We start from the raw sequence: 18684 nt of genomic DNA, 5'->3' as shown, positions 1-18684 counted from the left end.
GCCACTAAGTTGGAAATATTCGAATAAAATTCCTGATTACCATAAAAAAAATTAGTAAATATTTTAAATTACAAAATAAGAGAATTGATTTCTACGGAGTTTAATTTTCTGAAATAGTTTTCATCGATCTAATGGACCTAGGAAATATATTTTTTTTCAAATCTATAAAACATAAACTCTTTAACTTATTGAAATTTAAAAAAAACTATGAAAAGCATAGTTTTAAACTAATAACTAATAATACTGTTTAAAAATGAATTTGTGTAATTTGCTTCATTATCCTTAACTCACAGAACTGTTATTATCAAAGACTCAGTGATAGCTACTTGTTTTTGGATAAACAACGATTAATCATATTTATAGAATTGTTGAAACCTAGAAATTATTATTTAATTTAGTTTTTTTTTTCATTTTCTTACGTATTTAATATATACAAGTAAAAAGACAATCGATTTGCTGCGTTAGGTTCTTATAAGCGGTTTGTCTATATAATAATAATTTAAACACGAAAACATTTAATGTTAGTTATTTTATATATATTATTTTTACTTTAAATTTCATTACGTGTTTATCCGATAAAGCAAAGAACTTAAGTAGCATATGAAGTAACATTTATGTTTAAAATTAGTTATAAGTTTTACCTTATTAAAGATTTATTTATTCTTTTCGTTATAAGTCTTAAGGTCGTCTTGCTATTTTTAATAATAGTCGTAATAGTAATAGTAGTAATTTTTCGTATTTTAACTGATTTTTGAATGAATGCGTTTTCATATCTAAAATCGTAAATAATGAGGATCAGTCATTGGCATTTGATTTGTATATTTTTAAGAAACAAAATCTGTAAAATAAAATAAAGCCGTACATCGTATATATAATTGTGATTTGTTGTATTTATTTTAAAACCCTTTATTTAAAAATAAAATATAAATGCCAAGCCGTGTGGCAACTCTGCTGGAATACCGCTCTCGCGGGGCTTCTCTCTCGACGAGAAATTGGATAAATCACAGCGAGCGTTTGTTAAGAAAAATGTAAATTAAATTATAACTAGCAGCAGAGCAACAATGGAGCTTAAGTAAACCCCGGCGGCCCCTGAGCTTAGTGCAGCTCTCACGCAATTAGCGTACCGCCGCAGCCCGCGTTCGCCTCCAGAGATTCTAGCTGGGATCGGAGGCTGCTGTGTGTGTATGTGTGTCTCTGCCGGAACCCCTCCGACTCTGCTGGGGGATGTTCTCCTTCGACGGGGTGTCGCTGTAATGATACGCATGCGTGTGCGTGTCCCCCGACTGATCAACGCTTTCAACTTAACGTCGCTTAATGGAGTTGTTGTTCTTGCCGGGAGAGAACCCATTTTAGGTGGCTTCGCAGATTGAATTAATACACTTATTTATGTAAATTACACTAATTCATATTACTCAATTTGTTATTCAATATTCATTGCCCGACAGGCGGGCAGGCGTAGGAAATGAACCAAGAACAGTTTGTTTGCTCAAGTGGTTTTCTCTTGCATTTTAAATTAATGCCGATATTAAACCTAAATCTGACCATACCTCTTGTCATGAGTCATGTGATTGAGAAATTCCCAAACTGGCGTAACTAATACGCTCCAAAGAACCAAACCATTTCTAGCTCTAGCGTAACTAATCTACACACAATTCCATCTGATACAAATAACAAATCCATTTCGCATTGTGTTTAACATCTTGTACATCCTCCATGTATTATTTGTATTTTTTCGGTTTTTTGAGCTAACAATTTGAAGCAACATAAGTACATTTAAACTTGAAACATTAAGAGAGTTTAGACCACGTTAGAGATACTCCTTTAGGAGCTTATCCAGCACCGCCGAGTTCTGGTTGGGCCAGTTTTTAATGTCGCTTAAAATAGATGTTACCACTAGAAAAAATAGAGCGAAATAGAGATGATCTTACAATTGGAATACTGAATGCATACCCTTCTTTTCCTCAGCTGACATGAGCTTGGCCAAAATGGTGAATTCATCGTTTTTGCTGACCTCAAGCAGGACAGCGGCCGTGGTTGGCTCCTTATTTGGTATGTAGAAGTCGTGAACGGTGCGTAGCAGTTCCGTGAATATGGCAGAATCGAAGCCGGCTCCGAGGATCTTACACAGATTAGCAACTTCGATTGACTTCAAATACTGGTATTTCTGTGAAGCAGTCAGTTCCTTCCAGGTCACATGAAACTGAGCTGTTCCCGAAGGTGGCGGCGGTAATGAACGCTAAGAAAGACGGTTTAATAACTTAACAAATCTAAGCTTTAAGCTGTCTTACCTCTACGGGACTCGGTGAGTCTTTAATTTTCTTGGCAACGTTTTCAATCTTTTCAGTTTTCTGTGGAGTTTCCTCTACTATTATCGCCTTGGATTCTACGCTGGGAGTTCGGGCAGGCTTTGGCGGGGAGGCAACAGTGCTCTGAATTTTGGGGGTCTCGACAACAGCTGGCGTTGCTTTTGGCGCACTTTTAATTTCCTTCTTTTCATCCTTGGCCACATCAATCTTTGAGGCTGCCTTGGGAGGACTTATATTTATGTCCTTCTTTTTCTCCTTAATAATCTCAACAGCGGGAGCATCTGCGGGGGCACTGGGTGGTGTTTCCTTCTGGTTTACTTCTTTATTTTTCACCTGCTCGAATGAACCGCAGTTACTATTGAAGATCTTGTCAATATCCTCATCTGAGATGCGCAAGTTCTTGGTCTCCTCGCTGGCGGCTCGAGGAGAGATTATATCGACAATCGGGACACGACGCATGGGTTGTTTGGATCGCTTATAGACGGGCTTATCGAGAGGCAAGATGTCAATGAGGTCAGGGCGATCAGGAGTGAAGTTTGGACCGCCTTTGGTTGCTGAAATCGAATTAAGCATTAATTTAACCATTTAATATTACCCAGTTAAGCTCAATTACCATTCTTGCGTAGGCGGTCATTAATGCGAGCCAGGCTCTTTTTGGCCTCTATGTTCTTCGGTTCGATGGCTAGCACTGTCGTGCAATCCTTGAGAGCTTCCATATTGTTGCCAAGAGACTCGTTGGCCTGCATTCGACGGTAGTAGGCCTTCACGCAAAGCTTGTCCAGCTGAATGGCCGCCTCGCAATCCTCCACGCAGTTGTCATAGCTGAAAAACATAAGTTTAAGTGAAATCTTCTAAATCTCACAAAAACAAACTTCGCCTACCGCTCCTGTCTGATGTAGCACAAAGCTCGGTTTATGTAGTAAACGGGATCATGGGGATACACATTGACGGCCTCTGTGTACGCCTCAATGGCTCTGTCGTACTCCGCCAGCTTTACGTAATTGTTGCCACGGTCCTTGATGTCATTGGCCTTCTTGTGCTGCTGCGCCACCGGATCCATGGGTAGATCCTGCTTCTCCGTAGGCGTGCTGGCCGCCGAGCTGCTCGGGCTCTCCTTTCCCGCCTTGGTTGTCGCGTCCTGGACATGGCTACGCACAGGAAGGTTCTGGAATCAAGGATTGTATTGTTTGTATGTGTTTGTGAGCATGACAGGGAAGCGCGGCGCACGAGTGTGCGGCAAATTCAAGCTCTTACCTTGGCGGCGACAGTGGCTGGCGATTTCTTGAGCTCCTCCTCCTTCTTCTTGATGTCCTGCTCCCACGAGTACAAGTCTTTCACAGAGCTCTCGTACTCTCGTGCATTTTGGCGCACCTGGCGCTGTAATTCAAAGGCCTTTTTAGCACCGCTCATTTTTATTTTTTGTTATTTTCTAGTTGCCAGAGTGACCGAATAGGGGATATACACCAATCTAGACGCGGCAGTGCTCAAAAGACGAGAAACATCGATGTACCGATGTTCATGGTGACTATCGATGTCTGTCACCTGTATTATACATTATATCAAACAGAATCGATTTTGATTGCTAATTTTATCGATCCCATACTGTGGCAACTCTAAAATTAGTGTTGGTTAGCATTCGAGAAAAACAGAACAGCTGTTCTAAGTCGCCTTTTCGCAGTTTGTTTTGTTTTGGTTAATCTCTCGAAATTATGTTTTCTCCAACAAAATAAGAATTTAATTTATAAGTATATAAGATGCTCCGACTCGTACTGTCGCCCAGGACTAGTGGCATCTGTGCGCGTAAGTAAGGACTCGCTGGCTGCATGGTGTTATGTAAAGTAAATGTCCATCCAAATGCGCAGTTTCTCCCACGAAAAGTCGAAAAAGACGGAAACCCACTATGAGGTGCTGAATATAAGTAACGACTGCAGCAGCAGGGATGTCCGCAACGCTTTTGTTAAGCTCTCCAAGCTGGTAGGGTTCACTTAGAGATCCGTGTTGGTTTTGTTAGTAACTTTCTTTACCCTTCAGTACCATCCCGACGTTCTGAGCAATGCAACAAGTCCCGAACGCACAGCCCGATTCGTTCAGATATCCGAGGCCTATAGGACCCTTATTAAGCCGCAGAGAAGGCGCGACTATGATGACAGCCTTCTGTGGCAACCGCAACGCTCTGATCGCAGTCCCGTGGGCGAGGATGGCAGCAGTCCCCTTTGGGAAGTGAAGCCGAACTACGATCCAAATCCGGGACCCTACTATGGCATTAAGGGAGTGAACAGGGTTTCCAACTGGAGAGTGGCCTTGGTATTAATGGCTCTTGGAGTGTTTGGCGCCCTCTTTGGCTTCGCGTCCGTCAAGTGAGTATCTCTTTCAAGGAATATCGAACTGATGACTTGACGCTAGTGTTTACTTCTTGTAGGCACTCTTTCGAGCTGAATCGCCAGATGCAGGACGAAATCTCGGCAGAAGCCGTTTCCCACCACGCCGCCGTCGTGGCCGATGCTCAGAAGTATGGCAACGAGGAGCAAGTGCGCCGTATGATTGATCGTATGTCACGGAACCCCTTCAGCCAGGCCACAAGCACCAAGTAAATAACAATTCCTTTTTTTTTGTTTTTATGGACAAAAGACCAAATTAAACGTTAAAGCGGATATATAGATAGAAATACTTTTGATAGTTTAGTTTTGGTTCAAGGCAAAGCAAATGCTTCAGTGTTTTGCTAAAATTAAACAATTTCATCGGCCTTCGTCAGCGATTTGCAAACTGTACAAATAAGTGCTGCGACTATTTAAGCGCTCCAATAACGTCCATCGAAGCATATTCCAAGCTTTACCAAACTCCTATCAACATGAAGACAATTGTTTTGATCGCCGCCATCTGTCTAGTGGTCTTCAGCTGCTGGCTAGATGTTTCGCAGGCGCAAAGCGCCAACGCCTCCACCTCTGACGCTGGCATCCCAAAAAGAGTGACAGTCTCCAACTTGCAATACACGGTCGTGAGGAGAATCAGTGTCGGGAATGCGACGACAAGCAGCACCAGTTCGCGCAGTTCCGGGACCAGCAGCAGGATCAAGACCAACCGAAACCTGCGCGCCAAGAGCAAGCAGGCGGCCAAGAGAACAGCCGCCAGGCGCACCCGGAACTCTCGTCGTGTCAGGCGCTAAGCAAAGTTTAGAGACAATGGTTTTTGATTTATTTTTGAGCTCTTTCTAAACACGAAACACTTAATTAAATTAGATAAATACGTAACTTGTACTGGCTGTTTATGCTACTACTACTTTGAATTGAAAGTGGAGACACTTGACATGGAACTACCTGGAACCCGCCACCGAACTACTAACTAAAGAATCACATAGTACAAAATCCAAAGAAGCACGAGGCTCTCTAGAGCTTCGTTTGCGCCGTCTTCGCACCGCCCAGCTCCTTGGCCATCACCTGGATGCCGACATGCGGCAGGGCCGGTTTGAAGACCACCTCTCCATGTGGCTTGTAGTCCGCAAACTGCATGCTGAACACCTCGTGGAAGCCCAGCTTTTCCATTACCCGGGCGGAATAGTGGCTGGAGCAGAGAACATGATAGACATTAATACCGTTCTCGCGCATGTACTCGTAAGCGCGCTCGGTGAGGCGACCGGCGATGCCCAGACCCCGGTAGTTTGTATCAACCGACAGGATCTTGCCGTCCAGAATCAGCTCCTCGTTGGGATATATATCGAAAATGTTGAACTTCTCCTCAACATGATCCATTAGCGACAAAATCTTCTTGAATTTGGGATGCTCGCACGAATCGGCTGCCTTCTCGACCACGTCGTCGGGGGACTGATCAGGGAATAAGGGATAAACTTGAATTAGATTTGAGGTGTTATAGTTAGGGAATGCAAACTTACCGGACGTCGCATCAAGCCATTGAGGAATATGCCAATAATTTCACCCTTCTTGTTCACAGCCTTGTAGGAGCAGTTGTCGGAGAGGGGTTTCAGGGAGTATTTCTCCAGCTCTTTGCACTCGCCGAGATCGAGAAAGGTGTTCAGGGGTTCATCCTGTAAAACAGATTAGTCACTCAATTTGTGTATTAATTTGTACCCATTATCCCACCCCAAATTGATCAGTAATCTGACGATCTTTAGGTGCCATTAAACAGCCAAACAAATTACCATCGTAATTACGAAGCGACACGATCTCGATGCAAATGATTAATGCACGCATTCGCTGGATCAAGATTTTTCTAATAATTTATAGAGACAGTTGGAGAATTGCGAGCGAACGGAACTCGATTTGCATATTGCCAGAGGGCGGCGGCGGCGGTTTGCTGCTTGGCTCAGTTAGAGGCGTGGCGTGAATACTAATTCCACATTGGCCATACTAAATATAGGTCTTGAAAGTGTCCATAGGTCTTGGGTCTAAGAGGGAGGGCGCCATTTTCAATGGTGGGCATCAGAGCATTGAAGTCTGAACAAGTCCAAGATCAACTCTCAGCGAGTATATTGATTTCAGATCGTCGCCAAGAGTCGTGAGGCGAGACCAGCTGGAAAGAGTTAGCCATGACATGGATCATGTCACCGGGCTGCCAGTCCACCTCACGACAGCCAAATAATATACACCTACGATTCCATGTGAAACCCAATACCAATATTCCCGACTTCTAAGCGGGAGAGATCTGAGGCCTGGGATAAGGTATAACTTAATTAATTCAACTTTTACTGTGCGAATTTCGAGCTGAAATCAAAGCCTAATTAAGTCGATCGGAAAGGGGCACGTGGTCGGTCGACGCTAATTGAAATTCTCTGGAAACATTATTTAAATCGACAATGGAAGATATAAAATGTGGGCTCCCGAATTGGTAAGCACAGGTGTTCAGCTTGATTAACTTCCATGATATGCAAGCGAATTACGAATAGAAATTCCCCCAAAACCGAATACAATGCAATTAAAATTGTGAGAAGTGTTGCGGTTGCAGGTGCTTACCTTGAAGAAAAATTTCTTGAGCATGGCTATCACAGCCTCACCATCCTCCGGTCGTATCAGTTCGATGGTATAGGGGCAGTCCGCATCCTTATCCTTCCCAGACACATTAAGCGATCCCTCCATTTTCTGTGTCAGCCGGGCAATCGGATATAATTCGTTCAGCTGTGGAAGGCAGACAAAACAAATCGTTAAGAAGTGTCTCTGACTGAGGACTGAGGGGTTTTGGTGCGGGAAAAGCGTTCGACGCTATAGAAAAACATTATTATTTATGGCTCTTAGATGAAAGGCATTTTAATTTGTTTTTGTATATTTTTTTGTGTACAGCTCATGTACACATGACGATGCCGCCATTCCCGTGCATTTCCATTTTCATTTCCAATTTCCACGGCTCTATATATTTACTAAATTTTCTGTTTTTCATGTTTGCCAACGACAGGAGCCATAAATTATCCAACAGAAACTGAGGTCGTTCCCAGTGTACCCCTAAAACTGTGAGATATTTTGTCGTCATCGTCTCTTTAAACAAAAATATTAATTTATTGTCCGTAAGTCATGTGCTTTTTTTGTTTAATACAAATATGGTTTACCCTTGAAATTGTTATGTATTTATAATTTTTGATAAACTAATTATTTGTTTATCATAAACAAGTGTTTAAACTTCTTTTCAAAAGCAATTCCCTTTGCTAATACAAATTAATATATGAGTAAATCAATGTTTGATTTTCGCATATTAAAACATTACAAGATTTTTTAACAGATTTGCATTTAAAGAGTTCTAGTTTTTATAGAGATTTTTAAGATATTTTATATTGGATATTGTTTAGAGTTTGGTCTATTAATTAATTCATTGCATTTATAGAGACCAAGCTATTTCCCTCAGTGCCTCTTCTGGGGGCGCCTTGGGGAATGAGTATATAGTCTGATATAAAATCACGTTTCATTGACTTATCTGCTATAAATGCCAGGCTAAAATAGCGAACTAGCGGACTGGGCAATAAAGGCGATCGGGCAAATATTTGGAAAATTCGCACATGCTAAATTGCAAAGTCGCTTGTGCCTGGCCCCGCTCAAGGAAAGCGCCCTCCAATTTTGTTTACTCTCTCACTTAGAGAGAGACCTCACCCGAATATATGTACATACAAGCATTATCTATTATTGGGTGCACCACTTGTATTTATAGACCTTTTCACCGCAAACAGGTGAGCCGTGGGTGGAGGTCAGGGGCGCCTCGCACTTACCCCACATCTGGAGTCGAGCAAGATGCTCGATATCCGAGCCTGATCGGGCAGATTCTGCACTTCCATGGCGAATTTCGGCCTTTTTGTTTATTGCAAAAATGTCGATGCTGCTTTCTTTTGTTCTACGTGAGGAAATGGGAAAATTTATGGTCAAATTTTTCCCTTCTTCTTCAACTTTTTCTTTTTTTTTTTGTTTTAGCTTTGGCGCACGTTTTGCGATGTTTTGTTTATCTGAACTGTCTTTGTTTGTATTTGGCGCTGTTTGGTTTTAAATTTTACTTTGCTTTGATAAACAGTAGAGTACACACAGTCACTAAAAAACGAGGCACACACACACACGTAGTCTCTGGTGGAACCCGATTGAATGGTGAATGAAATGTCTATATTGATATCCTTTTTCCTTCCTGCTGGGAAAGAGTTGATTTGCCTGCAATGAGCAAACAATGAATGCCAGACGTCGGCCACGATTTCTGTTTATATAGCCAAGGCGGATCGAGATGGCGAGAGTATATATCGGATTGAATCCGCACCGCCGGCTGTTTGTTCGCGACTGAGAGAAGCGAGAAGCACTGGATAAAGCCAACTGCTGCCGGTAGATCGATCTGATATATGGGATATTTGCCTACGCTATATATGTATGTATATTTATTTGTCTCTCTGCCGAAGAGAGACAGTGACAAAAAAGAGAGAGGGACTTGGGAGAAACGTGACTGGTTTCCTCTCGGTGACAACTCGAGTTTTCTGCGGTTTCCTGTACTTTCCACAATGGGACTTTCCCTTACGCCGCTTCCGCTGTACCGTGGCAGAATGTTTGCGGTCTATGCTCTTTGATTTGTGGTAAGCGGTTTTTTGACATTTTCCTGTTATTGATTTAAATTAAATTAATGCAAAATATAAAGCCACAAAGTGCTTTACAAACGGGTTCGAAATTAGTGCAGTGATGTTGATGGCATCTTAAAGTGCTAACTATCAAGGTTAGTTAACCAGGTGATTTGGGTAAAGGAATATAGATATTATATTCTGGAAAGTTATAGAATTGAAAGTGCTGTTTTTAAAGCAACGAATTATACGTGAGTTGATTTATTTTGAAATATTTTTCATAAGAAAAGAAGCTAATTTATATTAAAATATATTTCCATTACAAAAGACCAAAGCACACAAGAAGGAAATAAGGATTTAAAATTCTAAGGCTATGGATATTCCTTGCCAAGATTATACTTTAATAACAATTTTAACTTATTTCTAATAATATTTAATATTCAATAGCCTCCCACAGTGCGTATGAGTGATTTTGCTAGATTATTTTTGCAGAAGAGCAGGCTAGGGCTACAACTTAAATACACATGTATTTATTAAAATCTATGAACCATTAAATTCCCTTTTGAGTAACCCAAGAAGCAAAGCGCCAAAGAGGCACGTTTCCCCCTTTTCAAGAAATCCCACACGGCGTATGAGCAATGTGAATGATTTGCGCCTTTGAGGCTCGCCTAGCCAAACCTCGCATCGCATCGCGTCGCGTCCCGTTTTGTTTTTGTTTACTTTCCGCTCGCAGCTGTCGCTTATTTTGGCCGTGCAAACGGAGCGCACGCCGCTGGCTCAATTAATATGCGACAAAAGAAAGAAACACACATCGCCATTGTGGAGGTCTCTCCCCCGCAAAATAAAAAAAATCATACATATATATATTTCTAGGGGGAAACGGAACGAAGGGGTTTATAGTATTTACATTCTTAGCTGGCAGCAGCGTGTGCTCTTCAAAACGATTTGTTTAATTTGGCGTGCGCGCTCTCCTGACCAATTATCGGCCAATAATAAGGGGGATCTTTGCGGGGGAATCAACTCCCCGTGGACTGGAATCAAATCTCGGTGAGTTGATGGAATATTTTAAATATTTTGTTTATAGATTGTTCAACCGAAAGCCGACGCAATTAGTAGACAATAAAAAATATATGCAAAATTGTCGCCGAAAACTGTTTATCATGCACAATCACTGGAAACTTTTCATGGGTAATTCTGTTTACATTATGAGTATTTAGTCACTCGGTCTGGTTTTTGTTTCTGTTTTTGCGGAGCAACTCGTTTCTGGTCAGCTGATCTGGTCCAGCCAAGAGCGGCTAACTCTAAATTTAACTCAACCTCGTCGTCAGAGTCGCGCCTCCTTTCATTCCATTGTCCAGGTTATAACATCTTCCTTCCTTGGGTCAGATGAATCAGCCTGGCAACCATTTAGGGCTTGCAGGTGCAATGTTTGTTTTATACATTTATAATTTTAGCCACCTTTTATATTCAGAGGGGTGAGTAAAACCGATACAAAAGAATGAAATCGATTCTCTAATTAAGGAAACCTTATACAAATATGTGTCAATGCACTTTAAAATCTATAAGAATTCTATCAAATATATTTAATATGTTTACAGTTTAAATTCTGCCTTGTCATACTTATAATGATCCTCACTAAATCGCATGGAACTCACAGGTTTGCCAAAAATTATTGAAAGCTTGGCGAAACAAGTTTCCGCCGACACACAGTTCGAGCTTCTGTGGGGTCCGTGGGATTATGTGCACATTCGATATCGGGACTAATTGACACTTACAAATGTTTTATGACACCATAAGTTAAATTAACATATGCTTAATAGTTGGCCTCTCGTAATTATTTATGAACAGACAGTCAGGAAAGTATTTAAGCAAATAAAAATCGGTCTTAAATAGTTTGTAAACGTGTCAAGTATTCAAGTAATTTTTAAACGGAAGTCATAGAGGTTGCTTAGAGAAAAGTTATTGCATTTTTATAGTTATTTTTTTAATTGGGCAGTGCCTTTCTTGAACCCACTGTATTAGTAAGTAGTACCAGCATGAGTGATATTCTGCGGCGATTTAATGACGACTTCAAAGTGCTGATCACAGGCCTCGCCGTCATCGCCTCGTTGCGATTCTGTTTGCATACAGATAATTAAAATCACATTAACGCCATGATGGCTGGCAATTTGTAAATAAAATCGAAATGATTAAACGTTTTGCTAAACGCTCCATTGATTTGATGAAAACGCCACCAAATGCTTTTGTTTCTGACATTTCTTTGGCGTTATCTCTTGCCTTATCATATAATCTGAGGGGGCCAATTATTGGGAGCTTTCCATAAGAACCATGATTATCTCTGTCAAGTTTAAGCGTTTGAGTTAAACTAGTTTCGAGCAAGGCCCCACTATGCAATTCCACCAGGTGTCAGTACCGCGGTCATTTTTAATTTATTATATTATATAGTCATGCATGAACATTTAAATTATTTTAATAAAATGTCCGAACGATTAAGATTTAATATCGCGGAGTAGGCGTCCGCCTATCAATTAAAGTGTTAAATAAATAAATAACCATACAAACTAGTATGGATATTTATGAGTTTAGGGAAGTATCGTTACTCTAACACTTTGAATATTATAAATATTGCATATTAATATATTATAAATATATTTTTGGGGGATGTTTTTTACATATTTAAGAACAATTGTAATTGTTATTGATTGGGTTTGCAGAACGTGTGCAACATTTATATGATGACAGATCTTCAAAATGTTCTTACCACATTTACTTAGCAACATTTTTATGATAAGTTTTTATACACAGGCTTCTACTTGTTTCTAGTAATATGATCCTTAAATTGCAAAAATATCATACCTTTAAGGGCCTAATAATAATAATATGTATAAATTTATCTCTTTAATATATTAAAGTTCAAAATTAAACACAATAACTTTTAAAACATGTTCAAAATAAATCTCTACCTTACAAGAAGATTTAAATAAACCATATGTTTTCCAGATTCACTTGTTACACGTGTAAATTCCACTTTGAATATGCATTTATTCGGATAAGTTAACAATATATAAATAGTTTCCACCTGCTGAGAGGCAACTGTGGCATACTCACAATTAGTATTAGCTGTCATATAAATAACATTTCCAATTTGCATACGCCATAAATCAATTGCAATTGTTACCTTTGGCAACTGAACTCAGAACGGAATAGTTTGGGCCTGCGGTTTTGGCCAAAGTGAATGTTTGTCACCGGGGCTTTTCCGACAACTTTGCCGGAATTAAATTCTGTCAGCGGCAGCGGCAGCGGCGCCTTGGACAAATGGCCCACGGCCAAAGTACGGAGCTGGGAGCTGAAAGCTGGACAACTGTGGCCAGATCGGCTCGAGAGCCAAACGTGACTTGAAATCGAAAGCCCACATCCGATATGCAAGTGTGATAGATGGGTGCAGCCGGTGGCGGAGACGCAGGCGATGGGGCCGAGACATTGAAACTGTGCCTCAGCTTGATAGAGTTCCAAAGTTCGTCTAATCGAATTTGCCACCCACCAACCCCACCTCGACACCTTCCACGGCCAAGGTCTGTGGCAGCTCCGGTTGGACGTCTGTCCAGACTTGGATTCGGATTTGTATCCGATGTTGCACTGTGTGTGTGTTTTTGTTATGGTTTCTGGGGGTATGCCCTATTGGAAAATCTTTACTTAAAAGGAAAGTAACATTTTCATACTTATTAATTATTTATTTGTAAATTATTAGTAAGATTTTATACATTTTAAATAGGATGTTTTTAAAAAGGAATACCATTTTTGGGAGAGTATTCAAAGGCTATTAGTTCATCGTTTTGTCAAACTAATTAAATTATTATTATTGTTTAAACAACTTTTATACTTTGCTTCTAGAAAGAATACAAATTACATAATTTAAAAAAAATGCTTTCATATAAGAAAAGTAAGGTCATTTGGACATTAAAAAAAGCAGATACTTGTTCTAGTATTACGAAACAAAATCTTTAAAAAAATTTAAATAGAAAAATCGTAACTATTCAGATATATTTAGGTAATTCCCGCTATTCCAATGATATTTAAGGTATACTTTTAGGCCTTTTCCTGAACTTGAATAATTTCCGGAGTATAAACTAGTCGTTGCTTTGAGTTCACCGCTTCAAATCCGCTTCTTAACTTGGCTAATGCTGCATTCTAAACACATTAAGACATAGAGCCATTAAAGTGCTTTTATCTCGACTATTTGCACGAGCTCCAAGCACAATTGTCTCGGAAACCAAATGCGACAAAAAGGTTATTTACACCGAACACTTTCCCATTCTATGCAAATTGCCCCGCTTAATTCAACATCGGATATGGCATGTAGGCGATGTATTTCATTTCATTTCACCCTCCGACTGTTGGTTCCATCTGAAAATTATCCATTTAAGTTTTAAATTGCATTTTCCTCATTTCGAATTTTGCCGAGCGACCAGCCAGAGAGAACTTCATCTAAATTCATCACTGGCACAGGCAATTTCCTCACCCTGAGTTCCCATTTGCATTCCGGTTGGCCAAAGTTGAAAGGGATGGCTGCCATCTTACTTCCACTACCATTTTCAATCTGGGCTAGTTACCAGTGAAATATGCAAAAATCGCTGCAAGGCAGCAGATAATTTTTGCCATATGCCACACACAGAGGGGGGAAAGAGGAGGAGGATGCAGATGTTGATGAGGATGAGGATGAGGATGTGCTGTTGTTGCAAGCAGCAGTGAACAATAAACTCTGCCGTCATCTAATCTGGCTGGCACATACGTTGCCATCACCATTCCGGCATTCGCCAGTCGCCATCGCATTCCCATTCCCATTTCCATTTCCACTTCCTCGCTAAAGGCAACGGATGCAGCTTCCCTGACAACGACACATTGCGCATTCGCCGTGTATGCCACACTGAACACACACAAACACTGAGAAATGCAATTGAGTATTTGAATGCTTATGAATTGGTTACATTTTGGGGTCAACAAATTGTTTAATGCGGCTTGACCCCTATTGATAACAACAGTTTACTAAATAAAGACAATGAAATAAGCCACGTCTATTAATGTGAATTTTTCGCAGAGTTAAAAAGATTTTCCTTCAAAATATTTAATTGAATGAATGAAGCTCAAGGCTATATATTTCTACTTACAATTTGGAAGTTAAAGTTAGCAAGAAAAAAGAGAAATAAATATTAAAGGGTGATTATTAATTTCTATACCTAATACAAAAATTAAAAAATTATGTATAACTTTTATAAGAAAACCAAATTGAAAAACGATTTATGTACTTAATTTTATATTTTCCATGTTATTTGAATGACTTTTTGTAAGCTAAAGCCATGTAGATCAATTAAACGGCTTTAATAATGATAATAAAACACGTATATAAAAATTAAACTGACTAAGAATTTACCAAGTTCTTAAACCACAACTATATATATATTAATTCCCATTGATATTAAAGGAATAACCAAATTATTTCCAGTGAGCCCTGAAAGCACGGCAGGGCAAATTGCTGGCAGTAAGCCAAGCGAATGCCGTGCACCAGTGGGCATCCTCATCCTCATCGTCATCATTATGATCATCAGAGCGGCATTCGCATGCTCATCCTCCGCATCCTCATTATGGCCATTGCCGCTCGGCTGCCTGCAGCAACAGAAGCGGCAGCAGCAGCAACAGCAGCAGCAACAAGCTGACACTCTGACAATGTTGGCGCCATTTTGCTGTTTGTCTTTCCTCTTGTAATAAAACGAGATCCGACTCACACACAACCACTTTCGAGGAGAATAAGGATGGTAATGGGATTGGGCTTCGGTGCTCGTCCCAGCTGAAGGGTGTTTTAAATACTTCAGAGACTTGAACGAGGCATGGCGGTGTGCTTCTGCTGCTGCTGGTCCTTCACAACGGCTTTTGAGGGGCACGTAGCCGGGATGCTTTGTCAGTTCCCCGGGGCGTCGTCTCTGGTCCTCCCCTCGCCTGTTGTCTGCTGTCTATTGTCAGCACTTTGCTCGACTTTTTGTTGACAGATTGATTTTGATGTGTTTTCATTGTTATTGTTTGTGTGAGGGTCCTTTAAAGGACAGCGGTGTGGGAGAGTTGTCCTTTTTCGCGCTGATTTGAGGGATTTAACTGCGCTTGAAGGAGCAACAAACATTTTAGCCTAATTGGTTGGCTCTTAAAGCGCTTTGACTAATTGACACAGAGGCCTGGCCAGGAGCCTAATGAATGCTGCTCTCTGGCCATTCTGAATGAGATCTCTGGACCTGAAATATTCATGCACTTTCATTAATTTAATTGGATGAGAAACGGACCTCCATAACTCAGTCAGCACACACACAAACACACACCAAGCCAGAGCCAGGGCCAGAGCCAAAGCTGAAAGGAAAATGCGAAAACTTGTGTGCCTTCGTTGCAGCTAAATCGGGGATTCTTTTTGTTGTTGTTGTGTGTTGTAACAAATCCTTTTACCAGAGTTTTTACTTATTGGTTGTTTGCCCTGCTGGGTCAATTACAGTCTAACTTCTCTAGCATGAACTTGTTTAACTTTAACTTGCCAAACTCTGAAGTATACTTTTAGTTACTGAAACTTCTTTGGCTCAAAGTTTTTGAAATAAAAAAAGAAATCGAAGAGTGAGTGAAGGAAATGTTACCATTATCTCAAATATCAGCTTAATTTAAAGGAGATTTGTCCTTAAATTGAACTATTTAATGCATCCTTGACTATTTCTTGTCAATTTAAAGAGTAAAACACTACTCTAAATCTTGAAATTCTCTTTAAAAAACTTTCTGTGATAAGGTTTGTTGACTTCTTTTCCCAAGAAATTTTATATTTAAACCAAGTTCAGAAATGCTTTCTATATAAAAAAGAAGTCAAAGAATGCTAAAGGATACTACCCACTCTCTCAAAAGCAAATAACAATTCGATTTAGGGTAGTTTGACTGTCATTAAATCCAATTAACTGGGATTCAGCTTGGATTCAGAGTCAGCTTTATTGGAGCGTATTAAAAAGCCACAAACCCGTACGGAGCAGGAGCATCAAATGGAATGAAATCCAATCAAATCGATACAAAATACTGTATATAAAAGAAAGAGGAAGCCTGTGGAGGGACAGGAGTCTGCTGCCAGATTCCTGCTCCCCGATTTCGATTGCGATGCCAGGAATTTCCGCCTTATTTGTGGCTCTCTCGTAGAGGCTGCCTCGGGCATTGCTCATACGCCACGTTGCCCCCAAATCAGTTGAAATAAATAGGATACACATGTGCCACCGAATGTGTGCGAGCGAGTGTGTGTGTGTGTGTGGAGAAAGAAGTTGTTTTCCACATATTTGCCCAAGGACCGTGATTTTCATTGCCCGTGTGCAGTTTCCCATCATGTTTGGCTGTGTATTTGCTTGTCTGCTTGTTATTGGCAGCTTAACTCGTGCGTGTGGGCCACGATTAAGTTTGGTCAGTTGTCACGCCCCCGGTCAGCGATGGATGGGCCTTATATTGGGGGTGGCATGGCATGGTGGGGAGGTGGCACAAACCTTAAAGCCGCGGCAGCCTTGACAACCGGTTAAGTAACAAACATATTCCTGGATCGATTTGAAAAACATACCACTTCTAGTTGAATGCTATCTGGAAGGTGTATTGCCAGCAATATTGCGTGACTTGATAAGACGGGGCCCAATGTCTCTTTTTGTTCGTCACGATAAGGAAAATATCTTATCTTTGTCCTACCCTTTAAAACAATGTATAAACCCAACATACTTTAAAAGATCAAACAATTGAGAAAGAAGGTAAGTAAATGAAGTTGAAGAAAGTGAACTATACTTATCAGATCTTAAATATAAAGCCCTCAACTTGTTGTTTTTAATGTGACACACGTCAAGCATTTTGTTCTCTTTATATAGTTTCGACAATTTCAATAATTTGATTTGGTCACTTGCCAAAAAGTCGCGTCGTCTGCGGCATTAGGCGCTTAAATTTTCGTTGTTCGCATTTAATTAGTACGTGGGGGAAGCACTGTCCCTATCCAATGTCCCACAAATAAATGCATACATATATGTATATTTTTTATAGTTAAATTTCTTTTGTGTTTTTTATTTAATTCTCGAAGAACTTGAAAGAAAACATTTGTGTGACAGAGTGGATGCTTTGTATGGTTTCTATTATTAAAGTCTAAAATAAAAACTTATTTTCGTTGGCAACTTACGCGTGAGATTGGCTAATAAGTAGGCGCTAATATGCCGCCTCCTTTGGTTTGGATTGATGTTTTCTTTTATTTGTTAGAAACTTATGTTTTTGGATTTCACGCACAATTGTGTTGTACTAGTTGGACTTGTTTTAAAGTGAAATATTTTTCGTAATTTTCGTAGCAGTAATTTCCTTTTAGATCGCGATGCTTTCCGCGTTATTTTTTTATAGGCAAACGAAAACAGATTGAAATGCAATACAAGCGAGCGTTGCTTAAATAGAATTTTAGTTCGCCGGTCAAACTCGGTCTCTCCCGATTTCTCTCTCAATCTGTGTTCTTCTCATTCATTGAGTGAGTTTAGTCACTGGCCGTCGCTCTCAAGTTTCATGGAGGACGCACTCAGCTTTTAACAGTGAATGTATTCGCCTTTAACAGTGAATATATTCGAACATAATACGATTTTTTCAGTGTTTTGAAATGATCTGTAAATATTAAGAAAAACTACGCAGTTTTTTGTAGATGAAAACATCGTCAAATCTTTTCCTAAGCTTGGGTTATAGATTCTAAAATGAATAAAGAAATTATTGTAATACATATTCCTCTAAAACAGCTTCGAATAGGTGAAATGTTGGCTAAAACCTTTCCTTTTTTTAGACTATATTCTCTGTTATTTCGAATATCCCCACTGTTAGTTAACACGAGTTCACAACTATCTGCGATTTGAGTGAAATCGCGAAAAACAAGGGAGAATTGGGGAGCTATTAACCCAAATGGAGAGTAAGAGCGATTTGGGGAGAGCGAGTGAGTCCCGCGTTTGGTGTAAACAAACCAATTCAACCCCTCGAGTGTTTTTTTATTCGATACTTGTAACATTCAGGAGGCGACGACGGACAACCCCAAAATCCGTGGGGCGGGCGCCCAGTAAATCCCGAGTAAAAGCGCGAGCGAGCTTTTCCGCTTTGAGTTTTGAGACCACACACGATAAGAGGACCACTGATAAGGTAGACGCGTTCCCCTCCGGTTCATAGCATTTTTTTTTTTTCAAGATAAGAATATTTGGTTAATAACGAAACAAAGCTCCCGACTATTGTCCGTCTTTTATCGGCTACGGAACAGTTCTGTTGGGTTTTGCTGGTCGTGTGTCTCACAGAAATCGCTGGCTTGCA

The 18684-nt window shown here is 40.3% G+C and overlaps 4 protein-coding genes across 7 annotated transcripts; 2 read left to right on the top strand and 2 right to left on the bottom strand.

Moving 5' to 3' along the window:
* Positions 1–1686: 1686 nt before the first annotated feature.
* On the bottom strand, positions 1687–3859 carry spag (RNA polymerase II-associated protein spaghetti). The gene is made up of 6 exons (XM_020962639.2): positions 3561–3859; positions 3188–3471; positions 2920–3128; positions 2289–2860; positions 1951–2236; positions 1687–1893 (listed from the first exon to the last, which is right to left on the bottom strand). Exons 1-6 carry the CDS (start codon positions 3714–3716, stop codon positions 1808–1810), a joined length of 1593 nt encoding a protein of 530 aa, XP_020818298.2. The 5' UTR covers positions 3717–3859; the 3' UTR covers positions 1687–1807.
* Positions 3793–4971, top strand: DnaJ-60 (DnaJ-like-60). Its single transcript, XM_020962691.2, has 4 exons — positions 3793–4110; positions 4169–4280; positions 4338–4663; positions 4726–4971. The coding sequence occupies exons 1-4, from the start codon at positions 4061–4063 to the stop codon at positions 4895–4897; spliced, it is 660 nt and encodes a 219-aa protein (XP_020818350.2). The 5' UTR covers positions 3793–4060; the 3' UTR covers positions 4898–4971.
* On the top strand, positions 4756–5554 carry LOC110181085 (uncharacterized). Its single transcript, XM_020948757.2, has 2 exons — positions 4756–4893; positions 5059–5554. Exon 2 carries the CDS (start codon positions 5155–5157, stop codon positions 5467–5469), a length of 315 nt encoding a protein of 104 aa, XP_020804416.1. The 5' UTR covers positions 4756–4893; positions 5059–5154; the 3' UTR covers positions 5470–5554.
* On the bottom strand, positions 5476–18683 carry speck (GNAT family N-acetyltransferase speck). Of its 4 annotated transcripts, none has more exons than XM_020962660.2 (4): positions 17537–18683; positions 7271–7432; positions 6193–6345; positions 5476–6124 (listed from the first exon to the last, which is right to left on the bottom strand). In XM_020962660.2, the coding sequence occupies exons 2-4, from the start codon at positions 7391–7393 to the stop codon at positions 5690–5692; spliced, it is 711 nt and encodes a 236-aa protein (XP_020818319.1). In that variant the 5' UTR covers positions 7394–7432; positions 17537–18683; the 3' UTR covers positions 5476–5689. The 4 variants fall into 4 exon arrangements, with proteins under 4 accessions (XP_020818319.1, XP_020818338.1, XP_020818310.2 ...); XM_020962679.2 differs by lacking the exon at positions 17537–18683 and adding an exon at positions 12291–12364; XM_020962651.2 differs by lacking the exon at positions 17537–18683 and adding an exon at positions 8509–9868.
* Between the last annotated feature and the right edge of the window lies 1 nt (position 18684).

The sequence above is a fragment of the Drosophila serrata genome, unplaced genomic scaffold, assembly GCF_035046125.1.
Source record: "Drosophila serrata isolate PLE 108 unplaced genomic scaffold, ASM3504612v1 contig_184, whole genome shotgun sequence".
Lineage (NCBI taxonomy): Eukaryota > Metazoa > Arthropoda > Insecta > Diptera > Drosophilidae > Drosophila > Drosophila serrata.
Note: the sequence above shows the minus strand (reverse complement) of the source record. Positions and strands in the feature narration are given on the sequence as shown.

What these genes read in the sequence shown, in the direction of transcription:
- spag (XM_020962639.2), bottom strand. Translation starts at nt 3,716, where the DNA reads ATGAGCGGTGCTAAAAAGGCCTTTGAATTACAGCGCCAGGTGCGCCAA. An exon ending in CAGCCACTGTCGCCGCCAAG is followed by an intron (nt 3,472 to 3,560) that starts GTAAGAGCTTGA and finishes CCTTGATTCCAG; the next exon opens with AACCTTCCTGTGCGTAGCCA. An exon ending in TGACCGCCTACGCAAGAATG is followed by an intron (nt 2,861 to 2,919) that starts GTAATTGAGCTT and finishes ATTCGATTTCAG; the next exon opens with CAACCAAAGGCGGTCCAAAC.
- DnaJ-60 (XM_020962691.2), top strand. Translation starts at nt 4,061, where the DNA reads ATGCTCCGACTCGTACTGTCGCCCAGGACTAGTGGCATCTGTGCGCGT. An exon ending in AGTGGCATCTGTGCGCGTAA is followed by an intron (nt 4,111 to 4,168) that starts GTAAGGACTCGC and finishes CCAAATGCGCAG; the next exon opens with TTTCTCCCACGAAAAGTCGA. An exon ending in TTGTTAAGCTCTCCAAGCTG is followed by an intron (nt 4,281 to 4,337) that starts GTAGGGTTCACT and finishes TTTACCCTTCAG; the next exon opens with TACCATCCCGACGTTCTGAG.
- LOC110181085 (XM_020948757.2), top strand. Translation starts at nt 5,155, where the DNA reads ATGAAGACAATTGTTTTGATCGCCGCCATCTGTCTAGTGGTCTTCAGC.
- speck (XM_020962651.2), bottom strand. Translation starts at nt 8,574, where the DNA reads ATGGAAGTGCAGAATCTGCCCGATCAGGCTCGGATATCGAGCATCTTG. An exon ending in TGCTCGACTCCAGATGTGGG is followed by an intron (nt 7,433 to 8,508) that starts GTAAGTGCGAGG and finishes TGCCTTCCACAG; the next exon opens with CTGAACGAATTATATCCGAT. An exon ending in TCAAGAAATTTTTCTTCAAG is followed by an intron (nt 6,346 to 7,270) that starts GTAAGCACCTGC and finishes TCTGTTTTACAG; the next exon opens with GATGAACCCCTGAACACCTT.